At 40.3% G+C, this 17,247-nt stretch overlaps 1 protein-coding gene across 7 annotated transcripts in view; it reads right to left on the bottom strand.

The window, feature by feature from the left end:
* The window catches only part of LOC309569543 (ryanodine receptor 3), a 1,308,933-nt gene that overhangs the window by 493,387 nt on the left and 798,299 nt on the right, over window positions 1-17,247 (bottom strand). For all 7 annotated transcript variants that reach the window (XM_082275412.1, XM_082275411.1, XM_082275414.1 and 4 more), the window contains one exon: window positions 734-880. In XM_082275412.1, coding sequence (XP_082131538.1) covers window positions 734-880 — 147 coding nt within the window. The remainder of the gene's footprint in view (window positions 1-733; window positions 881-17,247) is intronic.

The following is a 17,247-nucleotide window of genomic DNA, read 5'->3' as shown; positions in this document are numbered from 1 at the left end:
TACTTTACTCTCCTCTTTCTTAATTGACCGTGTAGAAGAAGATACATGACACTCTTTCTGCATAGAGTTTATTGTATAAACACAGGCTTTGGGAAACATGAGAACAAAACCTGAAAAAACAGAATAAAACATAAAGTGCAACAAAAAGTCATAAACTTCATCCCTCTCTATTCTTCGAAATAATGATTGTATCGCACGGCTTGGGTAACGCAGGAAAGCGCGTTCCTATAGCCTAGTAAAGTAGTGTAGTTACCTCCTATAGCCTAGTAAAGTAGTGTAGTTACCAATATTAGTATTGTAACTAGTTACATTACTTAGTTACCAAAAAAAGTAATGTAGTTACTGTAATCCGTTACTTTGTAACTAGTTACCCCCAACACTGATATATATATATATAGATATATATATACATACACGGATGAGATTTTCTTTGAGCTCCCAAATATGGGCACCTAAAGAAGCTGTTAGGAGGCCCCATATTTTTTGGTTGTGTGGGGATCCCCCAAGATGTTCAGGAACTATGGCACAGAGATTTTGTTGCTGTAGTCCGCAAGAGACATAAGAAGCCAGCAGGTGATTCAGACCATCTGTCTCTACCAATACCTGAAATGTAACTTTTGATTGAGCTTGCCTTTTAAGGCTGAAAAAGGCCAAAACATAATTTTCTATGTTTAAGGTGAAAATGGCAAGTAAATTGTTCAATTTATGCATGCATATAATGTTGATCTTTTACCTGGCTTGTTTGGGATATGCTACGCATCTTTTCATTTTCCCGATGCAGTGCTAGGGCTTCTCCTTCTTTAGTTCTTTCTACACTCCATCCCGTTGCTAGCATTGTTTTCACAGATTCTCTTATAGGCCAACGATAAATTTCTTTCTCCTGGCAAAGGAAAACAATTATTTGTCACCAGGCTACTAGAAGAGTCAGATGGCACTCAATGTTCTATGAATCTATCAGGACTGGTCTGGCTGTTTGTTCCCAGATTCCAATTGCCTGAAAAGCACAAAGCAGCCAGGCACACAGTAATTCACTGTCACTCAAGTCAGAAAACAGGTTGTGCAGTACATGTCTTTTTGCAGTTTATTTTGCTGAAAGATAGGGTGTGGGTGAGCCTTGGGATACTTCTGGCAAAACTATAATGGAGGACTCTAAATGTGATCTGCTCCTGCAGGGTAAGAACCACCCTCTTGAATATGAAGGGTAACTAGATTAAAAACAGGAACTCCTCAACAGGGGAGTAATCCTAAGTGTACTGCTGCATGCTCTCCCAAATAGGGCAAAGAAAGTCTCTGGAATCCACACGTCAGGTGCTCACTTATACTATACTGCACTAGCAGAACCTGGAACAGATTTTAACAAATGATAACTGCCCTCCCTGGGAGATCAAAAACTAAATTTACTTAACACTAGTAGCCTACCAAGGGGAGCTTCACTACTATAATGTTTTTAGGGTCAAAACTAGACAAAGTCATGGTGGGACTTGAATGCGAAACTGAAAAATTAAGCGTCAATCAGGAGAATTTATGCACTTCACAAGCCGAAGATTATATTCCAAACCACAAGCCTTTAGAAATGCAACTAGATGAAAGGCAAACTAGAGGTCAAATATTCATGTCAACATACAACAAGGAATGAAAAGCCAAATAAAGCCTAAGCTGATTTTTTATATTCAGAAAATGTTAACAATGTAAAGGCAAAAAAAACATGCCACATCCTAGTATTATTAGTATATATGTACAGTGGGTACGGAAAGTATTCAGACCCCCTTAAATTTTTCACTCTTTGTTATATTGCAGCCATTTGCTAAAATCATTTAGGTTCATTCTTCTTCCTCATGAATGTACACATAGCACCCCATACTGACAGAAAAACACAGAATTGTTGACATTGTTGCAGATTTATTAAAAAAGAAAAACTGAAATATCACATGGTCCTAAGTATTCAGACCCTTTGCTCAGTATTTAGTAGAAGCCCCCTTTTGATCTAATACAGCCAGGAGTCTTTTTGGGAAAGATGCAACAAGTCTTTCACACCTGGATTTGGGGATCCTCTGCCATTCCTCCTTGCAGATCCTCTCCAGTTCTGTCAGGTTGGATGGTAAACGTTGGTGGACAGCCATTTTTAGGTCTCTCCAGAGATGCTCAATTGGGTTTAAGTCAGGGCTCTGGCTGGGCCATTTAAGAACAGTCACGGAGTTGTTGTGAAGCCACTCCTTCGTTATTTTAGCTGTGTGCTTAGGGTCATTATCTTGTTGGAAGGTAAACCTTCGGCCCAGTCTGAGGTCCAGAGCACTCTGGAGAAGGTTTTTGTCCAGGATATCCCTGTACTTGGCCGCATTCATCTTTCCCTCGATTGCAACCAGTCGTCCTGTCCCTGCAGCTGAAAAACACCCCCACAGCATGATGCTGCCACCACCATGCTTCACTGTTGGGACTGTATTGGACAGGTGATGAGCAGTGCCTGGTTTTCTCCACACATACCGCTTAGAATTAAGGCCAAAAAGTTCTATTTTGGTCTCATCAGACCAGAGAATCTTATTTCTCACCATCTTGGAGTCCTTCAGGTGTTTTTTAGAAAACTCCATGCAGGCTTTCATGTGTCTTACACTGAGGAGAGGCTTCTGTCGGGCCACTCCGCCATAAAGCCCCGACTGGTGGAGGGCTGCAGTGATGGTTGACTTTCTACAACTTTCTCCCATCTCCTGACTGCATCTCTGGATCTCAGCCACAGTGATCTTTGGGTTCTTCTTTACCTCTCTCACCAAGGCTCTTCTCCCCCGATAGCTCAGTTTGGCCGGAAGGCCAGCTCTAGGAAGGGTTCTGGTCGTCCCAAACGTCTTCCATTTGAGGATTATGGAGGCCACTGTGCTCTTAGGAACCTTAAGTGCAGCAGAAATCTTTTTGTAACCTTGGATAGATCTGTGCCTTGCCACAACTCTGTCTCTGAGCTCTTCAGGCAGTTCCTTTGACCTCATGATTCTCATTTGCTCTGACATGCATTGTGATCTGGAAGGTCTTATATAGACAGGTGTGTGGCTTTCCTAATCAAGTCCAATCAGTATAATCAAACACAGCTGGACTCAAATGAAGGTGTAGAACCATCTCAAGGATGATCAGAAGAAATGGAAAGCACCTGAGTTAAATATATGAGTGTCACAGCAAAGGGTCTGAATACTTAGGACCATGTGATATTTCAGTTTTTCTTTTTTAATAAATCTGCAACAATGTCAACAATTCTGTGTTTTTCCGTCAATATGGGGAGCTGTGTGTACATTCATGAGGAAGAAGAATGAACTTAAATGATTTTAGCAAATGGCTGCAATATAACAAAGAGTGAAACATTTAAGGGGGTCTGAATACTTTCCGTACCCACTGTATATAGTGTATATATAGTTTCGTATCATAGCATAGTAACAATACAAGGCTTTCTTCAAGAGTTTTTCTAAATATTTATTTCAGGTATCACTTACATGTATTAAAGTGAGAGACATACATATGTCACATACGTTTGGGGCAGACACAGGGGATTGGTGGTTTACTATAATTTATTAGTTGTATTGGTGGTCGTGTTCCCTTAAATGTATACAATTTACAGTTTAATGTTTTACACATGTTTAAATCTATCAGTTATTTTGCAATGAATAAGCCCACTCAGAGATATTATAGTAATGACATGAGGAGCAGGAATGACCCGTATGCTGTGTATTCTCCACCAGTATGGTTATAGGATTCTATGTCATAACAATCATTGCAAAACATAATATGAATTTCTATAAAGGATGCATAACATATGAAATAATTATATATATATATATATATAAAAAACAGATGAAATGTATGTATACTCTAATATATGTAAGTGATGCCTGAAATAAATATTTAGAAAAACTCTTGATCAAAGCTGTATATTGTTACTATTCTATGATACGAAACTGATGACAATATCTATTTTGATTATTACATTGTGATACGCCTGTTGTTGGTCCTGAGGAAGAATGTTGTGAAACGCGTCGACCAGGAACAAGGAGTACATACCTCAATCGATGGATTGAACGTATATAGGTGTTCACAAAATCCTAAGAATACTGTATCACACCTCTGTATATTTTTTTAAAGTAGTCGTCTTGGGCGCCCATTGCGTTCTTAAATTATGGTAAAATAAAAGATTATGTTTTTACAATACAACAAATATGTCTTGTGTGAGTACCATTAAAATCCACCACTAGAAGGATTGTGTCTTGCAAACTTTTTTGAATATATACCTTCAAAATGTAAACTAGATTAATTATATTACAAAATAAACACCTTTGAAAATGTTTCCACTTTAGATCTTTAGATATAATATGACATATTACTTTCAGATAATTAATATTATATTAGACCATTAGAGACATTTGAGATATGTAGCTATCAACTAATATTCTATGTGTACCAAAAGCAATAGACTGTTTGAAATCTTTATGTATGTCACATAGTCATCACCAGTACTCCAAGGTTGTGAAAATGGATTGTGTGTTTATCAGCTGTTGCAGAAGTCAGTTTGTTTTAATGTTTTAACAACAAACTGGAAGGTTGTGCCAAGATAAAACAGTGTCTGGGATGTGTATGCATCCCTTGCTTACATACAGTGTGCATTCTTGCATTTTACTCAGTAAACTATTCCCTGTCCACACCAGCCTAAGCTTACTTTTCAAAGGCTTATTTATCTGGGTTTCCTAATTCACACCTCCCAAGCTAATCTCAGGCACTCCACAATATGTTTTTGGTTCAGATATTCTCCTATTAAACTTCGAATAACTAGAACTATTTATTTCTTGTAGCCTTTCCTAACCAGTGACACAAAGTTGGAACAAAAAAGACGGCTGTAAATAGTCATAACTTATAAAATGATACATCAATGGCATTTGATGAGCCTTTAAGAAAGGACCACTTTGCTAGGTAGGCAAAGAACTTTGCTTATTTGCTTATACAGTATGTATTTATAGCTCAAAATTGTTTGAGGAAGGATTAGAACCACTGTCAGCTTTTATTTCTGTCCTAGGCTCTGAATATGTAGCCAGGTGCTGGTTTACAGCAATATGGAGAAGGAGATATTTGCTTTTATTCTTCTATACCTCTACTGAAATACCGATGTTATCCTGCACCATTCTTCTCCAGCCAGCAGCAGTCACGTGATGTCAGAAGGCGGCGGTGTCACCGGGTGACATAGCCAAGTGGCCCGCCTCCGGCCTATATAAGAAATGTTGAGCAGGCATACGACAGGAGGCCTCCCAGGAGGCGTGAGCATTTTTTGACTTTTTTAGTTTTTCAGTTCCAGTGGGCGGCTTGATTGACGATGGATTTACATCGAGAGACACAATTTTTTTACTTTTTAATAAAGGATTTGTCAAAAACTGTCTCTTGTGTTTATTACTTTTGTAAACTTTTTTTTTGAATGGGTAGGGGTATGATGTACCTGACACACATTCACATAGGGGGGAGACGGGATCTGGGGGCCCCCTTGTTAAAGGGGCTTCCAGATTCCGATAATCCCCCTACCCGCAGATGCCGACAATCACAGCCCAGGGTTTTCAGAAAGAGGCCCTTGTCCCCATCAACATGGGGACAAGGTGCTTTGTTGAGGGCACGTGGCCTGGTTTGGTTCAGCAAGGGGGGGGGGGGCATTTGCTCACCCCTCCTCCTGACCTGCCAAGCTGCATACCCAGAAAGGGGTCTGTTATAGATTTTGAGGGGGACCCCAAGTTTTTTTCTTTATTTTTTTTACCAGGACTTTTTTTTTAAATCAGCTTTCAGCTTTCAGCGGGGAAACCTATTGACAGCTGATGACTCATTAATGGTTAAGGACAGCACAGCTGACTTCCTAGCCCCATTCCTTAACAACCAGCTTACACTGCCCCTGATTGGGCAAAGCTTTGCTCAACCGGGGCACAGAATGCACTGTGCAGCGTTCAGTGCATTGCGGGATGTTCATCGGGGTGAACACCCTGCAAATTCGGGTGTGCAGCGAACGGCAGAACAGACAAATTTTCGGCCATCCCTACCCACAATAGGAAGCTATAAGCTGAGTTATTTTCTGGCAGATCAACAGGTATTTTTCTGTATTTGTAGAGTCTTTAAAGGGATAAATTGAGCAGAGATGATAAGTATGTATTGCCGAGATGTAGCGCATATGTTTTTTGCCCTGACATACACTTTAATAAAGTTTCTCATGAGCATACATAACAGGGTAACCCATGCGATGTTCCTACAATTTCCTCTCCTGCCCAGTTCTTTCTTTTCAATTGAAATCCTTCAATTTATATACATTTCCAAGTATGCTTAAAGCACTTGAAACAAGATTACAAAATCCACCAATCTAGCATAAGCTACAGATTTAAATTAAAACCTTTTTTCATATAACTGACTTACTTCTACTGAGAAAAACTGTACTAATTTATATACTGCTTATTTATTCACCCATTCTTTCTCCATTAAAGATTTTCACAGGGTTAGGCAGTAACCAGATGTAGAGACAAGCAGAGATATTTGTTTAAACCCTATAAGAATGCTAATACTCACACTCTACATTCCTAAAGCTTCTTTTTTCTATAGCCTGACAAACATAAAACTTTTAATCTAGATTTAGTCAAAATTTCTAGTACATTTTGTATTTTGTTTAACTGCAATTAAGCTACCAGTCACAATCAAGCAGAATTGGTTACACACAGAATGAAGATGAATAGGATGTAGGATGTAGCTTCTTCAAGCAGCGATTAGTCCAAACATTAAATGTTAACAGTATCATGGCTGGAATATTCTCAGCCAGTTCCTTAGTTTTGGTATTTAAGCAAATATAAAGTGGTAGGATCTCCCCCGGTTCGGTTTGCGTCAGAAATCTCAAACATCAGAAAAGTTCGTACCCAAACCCGCGAACCCCAATTAAAGTCTATAGGACCCAAACTTACAACCCTTAGACACAGTCGAATATTTATTTAGAAAAGCCAAAAACATATTCACAAACATAAAAGGATAAAACGCATATCAAATGCAACTCCGGCATCGAGGAAGACACATCTCTGTGGTTGGACAGCTGGCGCGTTTTGAGAGGCAAGCTCCCTTCCTCAGAGCTAGTCCACCTCACTGAGGGCACACTATTTATACTAGTCAGAAACCTGGGTCCCTCCCCTCCACAGCCTACACTGGGTGGGACTAAATACCAACAAGATCACTACAAGATACTGTATGCATGCGCAAACCATAGCAGAGAAGGGCAGATGTCATTCTCAAATCCTATCGCTATAAGTGAGTGCTATAAAATTCACATGACACTAAGAAATTGAAAGACATATGCCTTTAGAAAGGTTGCTTGCCACAGTGACAACCTAAATGAAGATAAAAATCTATAGATGTAAATGAAATTAAATAAAATAAAATTATCTTTAGCCATTCGGGTCATCCTACACTTGTACTATTTAAAAGGAGGCATTGCTACTTACTCTATATTCAGAAACTTACATTCAATGTGTGGAATGCACCCTAGTCCCACTCTCAGTGTCCCTGGGCTGTGCGTCCAGTGAATGGAACACACGCCATTGATCCAAGCACGCCGGGTCTGGCCGCTGAGAGCACTTTCTGGCCCACTGCACCTTACATCAAGGGGCAGGGCTAAGTGCCCAAAACACTCCCCAGTTGCCAAGGATGCCACTGATCATCCCACCCTGTTCAGCACCCTACTAGGGAGGGACGATCAAAGGATGCAACTTGACAATGTCTACACGAAAAGAGTGATCGAACATGGTGTTAGATGGCTGCTGCAGTCTTACTCTAAAAACTGTCTATTGAACAACCCATTAAACTCTGTGGCCATGACTTGGGAAATCTCTGCACACTGGCGATCCACACAAGCCTCCCTAATGACCCCTCCAGATTCGGCCCCCCCAAAACCCTTGGGAAAGCTGCAGGTGCACTATGCTGTACACGTGAATCAGTGTGAAAGCAGCCTAATACTTGTTAACCCTTTTATAGGTGCTAATATGTTCATTGCAAAAGCTATTAAGCCCAGTGTATTTGTTATTTAATACACTGACCATCTTTTCCCCTTGCAGCTGCTGCTGGCATCAGTCTCCAGACTGCTAGAAAGAATTAAAGGCAGAGTGCATTTGATATCACTCTGTCTGGCACAGGAGCCAGTGCTACAGAGGAAGCATCGGCTTATGTGGCTCCTGCTCCCTCCGTGGCTGCTGGTGCCGGCTCACTGCGCTCTAATGTCCTGGGATAGCGAGTCGGCAAACCCAGATCAAGATCAAAGGTTGCCAACTCCAGGAATGCACTTCCCTGGTTTAATGTTGTGGGCCAGTTGGCTCACTGGTTGACCTCATGAGTTGTTTTTGGGTTTAGATACGCTTAACCACTTTACCACCGGAGGATTTTCCTGCTTTACGTCCAGGCCACTTTTTGCAACTTGGCACTGTGTGAATTTAACTGACAATTGCGTGGTCATGCAACGCCGTACCCAAATGAAATTTACGTCCTTATTTCCCCACAGACAGAGCTTTCTTTTGGTGGTATTTGATTACCTCTGTGCTTTTCATTTTTTGCGATAATAATAAAAAAAGAGTGAAACTTTTGGGAAAAAATTTACATTTTCTACTTTGACAGTTAAAAAATATCCAATATATTCAATTTTTGTCATATATTTAGGCCAAAATGTATTTAGCTACATGCCTTTGACAAAAAAATTCTCAATGAGCGTATTTTTAACCGCTTTAAGACCGGAAGATTTTACCCCATTCCTGACCAGGCCATATTTTGCGATTCGGCACTACGTTAATTTAACGGACGATTGCGCGGTCGTGCGATGCTGTACCCAAATTAAATGTCCTTTATTTCCCCATAAATAGAGCTTTCTTTTGGTGGTATTTGATCACCTGTGCGATTTTTACTTTTTGCGCTATAAACAAAAAAAGAGCGACAATTTTGAAAAAATAACAATATTTTTTACATTTTTTTGTATGAAATCCCCCCCCAAACAAAATGTAAAAATCAAAATTGTTTAACATTTTAGGCCAATTTGTTTTCTGCTACATATGTTTGGTAAAAAAAAAAAAAAATCGCAATAAGTGTATTTTGATTGGTTTGCGCAAAAGTTATCGCAGCTACTAACTACGGGAAAGATTTATGTCATTTTTATTGGTTTTTTTTAACTAGTAATGGCGGCGATCTGCGTTTTTTTTTGCGGGACTGCGACATTGCGGCAGACAGATTGGACCCCTAACTGACATTTTTGACACTTTTGGGGGTACCAGTGACATTACTACAGTAATCAGTGCTATAGGTTTGCACTGTTACTGTAATAATGACACTGGCAGGGAAGGGGTTAACTATTTGTGATCAAGGGGTTAAATGTATGCCTCATGCTTACTGACGTGTGGGGGGAGGGGATTGTGTGACACAGGCACAGATCGCAGGTTCAGCTATGCTCAATCCTGTAATCTGTCCCTGCCTGTCACATAGGAGATCCGCCCGCTTTGTTTACACAAGCAGGCGGATTTCCTAAATCGACCCCCAATGATCGGGGAAGAGCGGCGGTGATCACCGCCTATCCTCCCCTGGCCTGACTCCCGCTGTGTCTGAATACAGCGGGAGCGAGAAGGGGAGGAGTCCAGCGACATAGGTCTACGTCGCTGGACGATAACGAGCCACTTTGCCACAGTACCAGCTCAGTGAGCGGTCGGCAAGTGGTTAACATAACTCTGTATAGTAATTTCCTTTACTTCTTCTTTGGCTCCTACAAAAAATGTTATGTAAATAGGTGAAGGAGGGGTGGAGGAGTTAAATCAACACACAAAGTAATTAGACACTTCCAGTAGAGGAGAGGGCTGTGACATGGTAGGAGGTTGGGGTTAAGCTAAGGACTTGACTCAATTTTCTTAGCAAGTTCAGAGGCACATCAAAAGTTAATAAGAAATAGTTTATGTAATAGAAAACTGCTGCACCCAAACATTTGAATTAATTGCTTGCCTGTGGTTTTGCCTGCAAATTTGAAGGTTGGTGACAGGGACACTTTAAATGTATAAGAAAACCTTTGCAAACCTTGTGGAATTCTCTGTATCTGCATTAAAGAGGAAGTAAACCCTCCTCTGACACTTGTACCTATAGGTAAGCCTATGATAAGGCTTACCTATGGGTACTGTAAATATCTCCTAAACATGTACCGTTTAGGAGATATTTACCTTCGATGCATCCAGTGACGTCACTGGCGCATGCGCTCTGAAGGAACGGCAGCTCGTGCTGTTCCTTCAGAGCCCCGTGCCGTGACTGTCGGCTCCCGCGCGGGAGTGACGTCACCACGGCTCCGGCCAATCAGATGGCCGGATGCCGCGATCCCGGAAGACGGGCGACTGAACATGTCACCCGTCATACAGGTGAGTGAGCGGCACAGCGGGGGCTCGTTCTAAGGTAAGTATTTCATAATGAGCTAGTATGCGATGCATACTAGCTCATTATGTTTTTGTCTTGCAGGGTGTGAAAGAAAGAAGAAAAAAAAAAAAAGAGTTTACAACCTCTTTAATAACTCCAAATATATGAGCTGCTCTTTAACTAAATCACAGTAACAGCATAGCATTATCTGTTTAATACTACACAAAAAGTTGTAAACTTTTAGGTCCTTATGAAGGACATTTAAACATTCACCGTGCAGGTGGGTTAAAGCTTATGATCCCTTGTACTCAGTTTCTGCTAGGGCCTTTAACAGCAATATACTCTACCTCATCAATTCCTGTAGCTGCAGAACTGCACAAGATTAGGAAGAATGTTAAAATATTACTTTGTGCAAATGTGCTTAATTTCATAAATATTTCCAGAATTTCTTGAAGGAACACCTCTCTTTACATTAAGCCTCAACATCTAAATAGGATATGGCTATTTTCACACAAGACCTGTAACCCATGTGTCTCAAATCCTGACATTTTAGTTCACCCTGGAGGCACAGGCAGCAGGGCACTCTAAAACACCACAATTGGATTCACACAGACTTAACCTCTAGTGTGCAAGTAGTCTGAAGGTTGTGACTCAGGCTTAAGCATTCCAAAATTAAAATGCTATTTTTGCTATTCTGTTAATACTTTATTCTCGTGTATTGGTTTTGTAAGGGATCAGAGGGGGGAACAGCCAAATCAGAGACAGTTCATTAAAAGTAAAATGTGTTTTTATTCAACTTTAATGCAAAGCAAACAGAAAAAAAAATGACAGGCTTGTCTTTAAATACAGTCCCACACACAGGTAAAGTACAATCTCTGCAGCAAACAGGCTTGTAGGCAATACTTCACAGCTCTAACCAGAGCTACAGTCCTTTACAGAGGTTTTATCTCACCCAGCAGGTCACACACAGTCCAGCAATGGAGCTTATCTCACAGCATGCTGATGTCTCTCTCACTCCTAGAAAACAGCTCCACTGACACTTTCAGACCACCTGACTAATAAGCAGGTCTGAAGGGAAAGTTCCTGCCCTCTTCAATTAACCCTCTCTTAACCCTGCCGCAGGCTGACTCTCTACAGTTTATAGCATTACCCATGGTAAGCTTCAGACAACGGAGTGCTACACCAACATTCTCCTTAAAAACAATTGTGATGTATTTTTTTAACTAATTGTTACTGTAATAGCTAAAGCTGTCCAATCATTGAGACAATGACCATGATGCTCATTGCTCCATATTTCACTGTGGTGATCTGCTTTGTGATTGTTTCATTTCTTTTGAGATAGAGGGGCTTTCTCATCTAGTCAAAGTGACACCCTCCAAATTTAGGAAAACATGGTCCGCTGGCATCACTTTACAACATCTAACGAATATTCCCAGCTGATAAATTAATCCAGTGAACGGACACTCGATCTCTTGTCGGAGGAGGAGGATGGGGTCGCCCTGCCCTTCTCTCTTATATCCCTCTCCTCACGTATTCCTAATCCCCTCTTACTATCCCATCCCAGATATTATTTTTCATCCTCCTTCCTCACCCTCTTTTCTCCTTTCCCTCCTCTTCTACATGTGAATCCCCCACCCCCCCCCCCCCTTACCTTACTTTATCTTCAACCTTTATTATATAACCTCCCCATGACCACTAACTTTTTGTGAGTCTCAAATTCTGCAGCCCTGAATCAGAACTCTGCCACTATCGTAATACACTTTTTTGTATGCCTGTATATTAAGCCTTCTCAAAGCTTCTACATGAGAACCCCCCCCCCATACCCTTACCTTACTTTATCTTCAATCTTTATTATATAACCTCCCCATGACCACGAACTTTTTATGAGTCCCAAATTCTGCAACCCTGAATCAGAACTCTGCCACTATCATAATATACTTTTTATATGCCTGTATATTAGGCCTTCTCAAAGCCCCCTCCTCCGTGTCAGTTGCTAGGGGTCCATTGAACACAACTGAAAGGGTAGTTGTCAGTTCCAGCACAATAGGCTGGGTGAATACGATACAGACATACAATTAAAGGTTTGTTCTAAACCTTTCTTAAGTGTAACCACCTCACAACATGAGCTAACACTCTTATTTGTTCTACACATTCGTCTATCACATATGTAATTTTACAAATATGACAAAGTAATTTGAGTAGTATAGCTAGGGCTTTAGTTTGTATGTACCTTTGTTTATCAAATATGTCCCAATGGCTTTATTATGCCATGTTTATTATATTGCCTGTAATGACATCACCTGTGCAATTATGTATTATTTGTACTTTTCAAATAAAAATTTTTTAAATAAAAGTGATTAGAACCTCTCAGATGAAAGATTCCTTAATTTAGAAAATTAGTAGTTGATAACCTGCTATTCCATAAGTTTTTGAATTATGATTTTACTTGGGGTTTTACCACTGAAATGCCTGATGTTGTGAGCAAAACAGACTTCCACTCATGTGAATTAATAGAGCTGTATCAGTCTTATTGGGTATCCTTAATGTGTTTACTTTCATTTTTGTAATATTTTCTCTAATGGGAAACTGACATATGGAAATAAAAGTAGCTTCCAGTTAGGTTGCTGGGCAAATTTAGATATTGGTCCCACTAAAGTAAGTGGATTAATTTTTCCCAGTTAGGCTGTCAGGAATATGTCGTTTTTTGGCTCCCCTGTAGTGAGTGGAGTGGTGGTGGAATGTTTGGTCTGCTCAGGATTCCTAAAATGAGAGTTCGATAGCTTCCCCCGCCTCTGGAAAATGCTATCAGAGCATGGGGAGAGAGGTTCAAATGATGAGCTCAATAATTATCATACCCTTGCCAATCCCTGAAAGGGAGCATCCAGAAGATGGCTGTTGAGGTGATACATATGCAGGGGCCCTCAGCTGTGGGCCCTAGGAAAAGGATCACTAAGACAAAAAAACATAATTTGGGCCTCAGCATTTGCTGTGCTAGGGGGCCAAGGCGGAGAGCTAAAAAGGGTAGAACTATACGCTCTCTTAGAAGTAGATTTGAAGAGCATTGTAGACTAGTGGAAGGGGGAAAGGATAAACACAGTATCCATCGTCATTTATTGGAATACCACAATAAATCCACTCTTGGATTGGAAGCATGGGTTATAGAACAAATGCCCAAGAAACTCTCAAAAGCTGAGAGATTCTATAGGTTATGTGAACAAGAAATTTACTGAATATATTCCTTTGATTCTTTTTCATCTGGAGGAATTGGAAGTTGCTACGATCTTATAAATGGGGTTCATAGCTTTATTGTAAGTATAATTATTTCTCCATTTTCCTTCACATATACATAATTTGTCCATCTTACACATTGGAATGTTTTCTTTAATAAGGAGGGGTGGTGGTAACTTCTCCGACAAATTAAGTCCACAATAGACACACTTATAAGGTTATAGCAGTTATATGTGGATATCAATATGAATATATATGCGATTTTAGAACACTATACTGAGTGCATATGAATATATGCAATTTAAGAACAGTATACTGAGTGCATAATTCATTCACTATTACTGTTCTGATTCTTCTTCTTTTTTCATTGATCATTTTTATGTCTGGGTGTGTTTTACATTTTTATTTATTTATTATTTTTTACTTCTTGTTTGTTGTAAAATAAGGGGTAAAAGAAATGCAGGAATACTCTTCATGGCGATATATTATTGCATAGCCTTTTTTATAAAATCAAATGTATAATAATAGCCCAATCTGTGCGTCTCAGTTCGTTATATCATACATTCAGCGGCGCTTCAGCACACACAATGTATGTGTGCAAGTATATTAGTCAGTTCCTGCAGTGCTTCAGAGCCTGCAATTGCAAACTAGTCCCAACTCCACAGGATGTGCAGTCACAGCCAGCAAAAAGATTTCTCCTCTGATGTTCAGCACCAGTGATTGTACACACAGTATCACTAATCCTTCACCACACCGACTGTGCACCCCTATGAAGTGGCCACTCACCGAATTGCCCTTGAAATATCGCCTTTATGCATAAGCTGCATGAGCCCTTGCTTCTAGTCGGTCTGTCGTCGCTTAGGCACGTCCAGATCCTATCCGTCCACCAGGGGTCACTATCAGGCTGTATATCTCCTCAGTGCAATTTGTAAGCAAACGACATGAAGCAAGAGAGTAGTGTAATACTGTTTCGACTTTATTAATTAAATAAAACGTCCCTCCCCTTCAGCGTATATGCTTACATTTCAATCACCCTTTGCACGCATATCATAAACACAGAGGCTTTGAAAGGTACCGCCGCTCGCCGACCGCGAGCTAGTCCCTGCTGTGGATTACAGCGCTCCTGCGGCTAACAGGCGAGATCCAGAACAACAGCGGTATCCTCCCTTCGTCTCCTCAGCAGCAGCGTACGTGCATCCTGACCGGTTTCGTCTGGTAGACTTCAACAGAGGACTAACGTGCGCTGCTGCAATCAAGATTAATGTATGCAGCCGGAGGACCTCCCTCCCATCATGATTGGTTTACACCACTGATGGGTTCAAACACCTCTTCATTGCCATTACCTGGCCTGAAGGAAATTCAATATGGACATACCATAGAATCATTTTCTAAATACCGGAAAAACAAGATTAATCGATACAAAACAAAGTTTAATACCGCTATCAACTCTCTTATTACTGCAACCAGTATCTGAATGGGTATTCCCCGGGTTTGAATCACACAGAACCCCAGTTTTTTTCAGATTGGCCATCTTTGCCCGATCTGAGCATGTATGTTCAAAATTTCCAAACCTATCGATTTGTAAAAATTGGTCATGGAGTTCTTTCTACCCCTAATTCTACATGCCATCTTGCCCTATCCGGATGCATACATCTTAAGTACTACTAATATTTAAAACGGTTATGCTAAAATCGATATAACCAAAATTTGACACAAAAATAAACCTACAGCACCTGGTATTCCCAGGTGGTCTCCCATACAGGTACTAACCAGGCCCGACCCTGCTTAGCTTCTGAGATCAGATGAGATCGGGCATGTTCAGGGTGATGTGGCCATAGGTAAAATGTAAAGTGCATTCTAATGGTGAAACCATCATGTATAACCACTATCCTCAAGATGTCATACTTATTACATAATTAGCACATGTCATGTAATTTCTGATATGTTTTAAAACCAGTAAATGTCAAATCTTAAATAAATCATTTCATAAATAGTAGATACATAATAAATAAATACATTAACTTCATAAATAATAGGTACAATTCATATGTTGAGATTACAAGAAAATGTTGTTCATAGAGGCCAAATCGCAAATATAATATATAAAATTCGCTCTAAAATATCTTAGTCCATAACCAATGGTACTAAAGGTTAAAATATATAAAAAATAAAGGCGTGTTGCCATAAGGAATCAATGGTCGAGGCATAATCGTAAATTCGAGTAAAATTGGAGAAGGATAAAAGTATATATAAAATGGAATCCATAAAACGTCCTGTCTAAAAAATATACTTAATAGTTGCTTAAAAAACAGTTCAGGTCAAGTTCTATATTTAACCCGTTGGGCGCCAAGGAGTTTGTCTTGTAAATCCATTCAGTTTCCTTTTTGGACAGTTCTCTTACTCTATTGCACCCTCTCCAGTTGCTTGGCATCTTTTCTATACCCCAAAATTTCAGTGCTGAGGGGTCTTTATCATGCTTTTCCCTGAAATGTAGTGGGACACTGTGTTCCTTGAAGCCTGTTGTTATTTTATAAATGTGCTCAGAAATCCTGATGCCCAATTTTCTCTTTGTTCTTCCTATATACAACATACCGCAAGGGCACTCCATTCCGTATACCACGTGGGTCGTGATACACGTGATACACTCCTTTATTTCAAAGGTCTTCCCATTTGCTCCTGAAGTGAACTCCGTTAGACCCCGAAAGTGTGTATTCACTTGTCTGCAAGCCTTACACCTTCTGCATGCGTGAAATCCAGACAAGTCCCAGAACATCTTTGGTGGTCTGGGAGGGTCCAAAACTTTCCTCACCACTCTGTCTCCAATAGTGGGAGCCTTTTTGTATATAAATATTGGGTTATCCGGAATCACGGGGCCCAGAACCTTATCAAGCTTCAATATTCCCCAGTGCTTTTTCATGATAGATTCAAATTCCCTGAACTGGACATTATAATTTGTTATGAAGCCCCATTGGTGCGATTCATTTGGAATCTTATTAGTTGGAGCCAGGCAGGACTCATGTGAAACCGCCAGTACTTCTTTCACTGTCTCCTCCAGTACCTCCGGTCTGTATCCCTTATCGGTAAATTTGTCTGTTATCACGCGTGATTGTTCCAAAAAATCCTCCTCCAAGGTGCAATTCCTCCTTATCCTCAGCAATTGCCCCTTGGGGATGTTCCTTAGCCAGCACGGGTGATGGCCACTGTATACTGGAAGATAGCCGTTTCTATCTGTAGGCTTAAAATATGCCTTAGTGATGATCCGTCTGTTTTCGATCCGCACAGATACATCTAGATAGTTAATTTCTTTTTTGTCCCATGTACATTCTAATTTGATGTTGTGTTTATTTATATTTAAATGCTCAGTGAACTCTGCTAGCGATGTCTCTGTACCAGCCCAAATAAAAAATAGGTCGTCGATGTATCTTTTGTAGACGCCAACCTATTTATGGGCGAGTGGGAAGATAGGAGTATATATGCCCACAGAAAAGAGCAGCTGGTCTTCTACAAAAGATACATCGACGACCTATTTTTTATTTGGGCTGGTACAGAGACATCGCTAGCAGAGTTCACTGAGCATTTAAATATAAATAAACACAACATCAAATTAGAATGTACATGGGA

This window comes from Pelophylax lessonae, assembly GCF_965119305.1.
Source record: "Pelophylax lessonae genome assembly, chromosome: 13".
NCBI lineage: Eukaryota > Metazoa > Chordata > Amphibia > Anura > Ranidae > Pelophylax > Pelophylax lessonae.
This window is presented reverse-complemented; position numbering and strand designations above follow the sequence as displayed.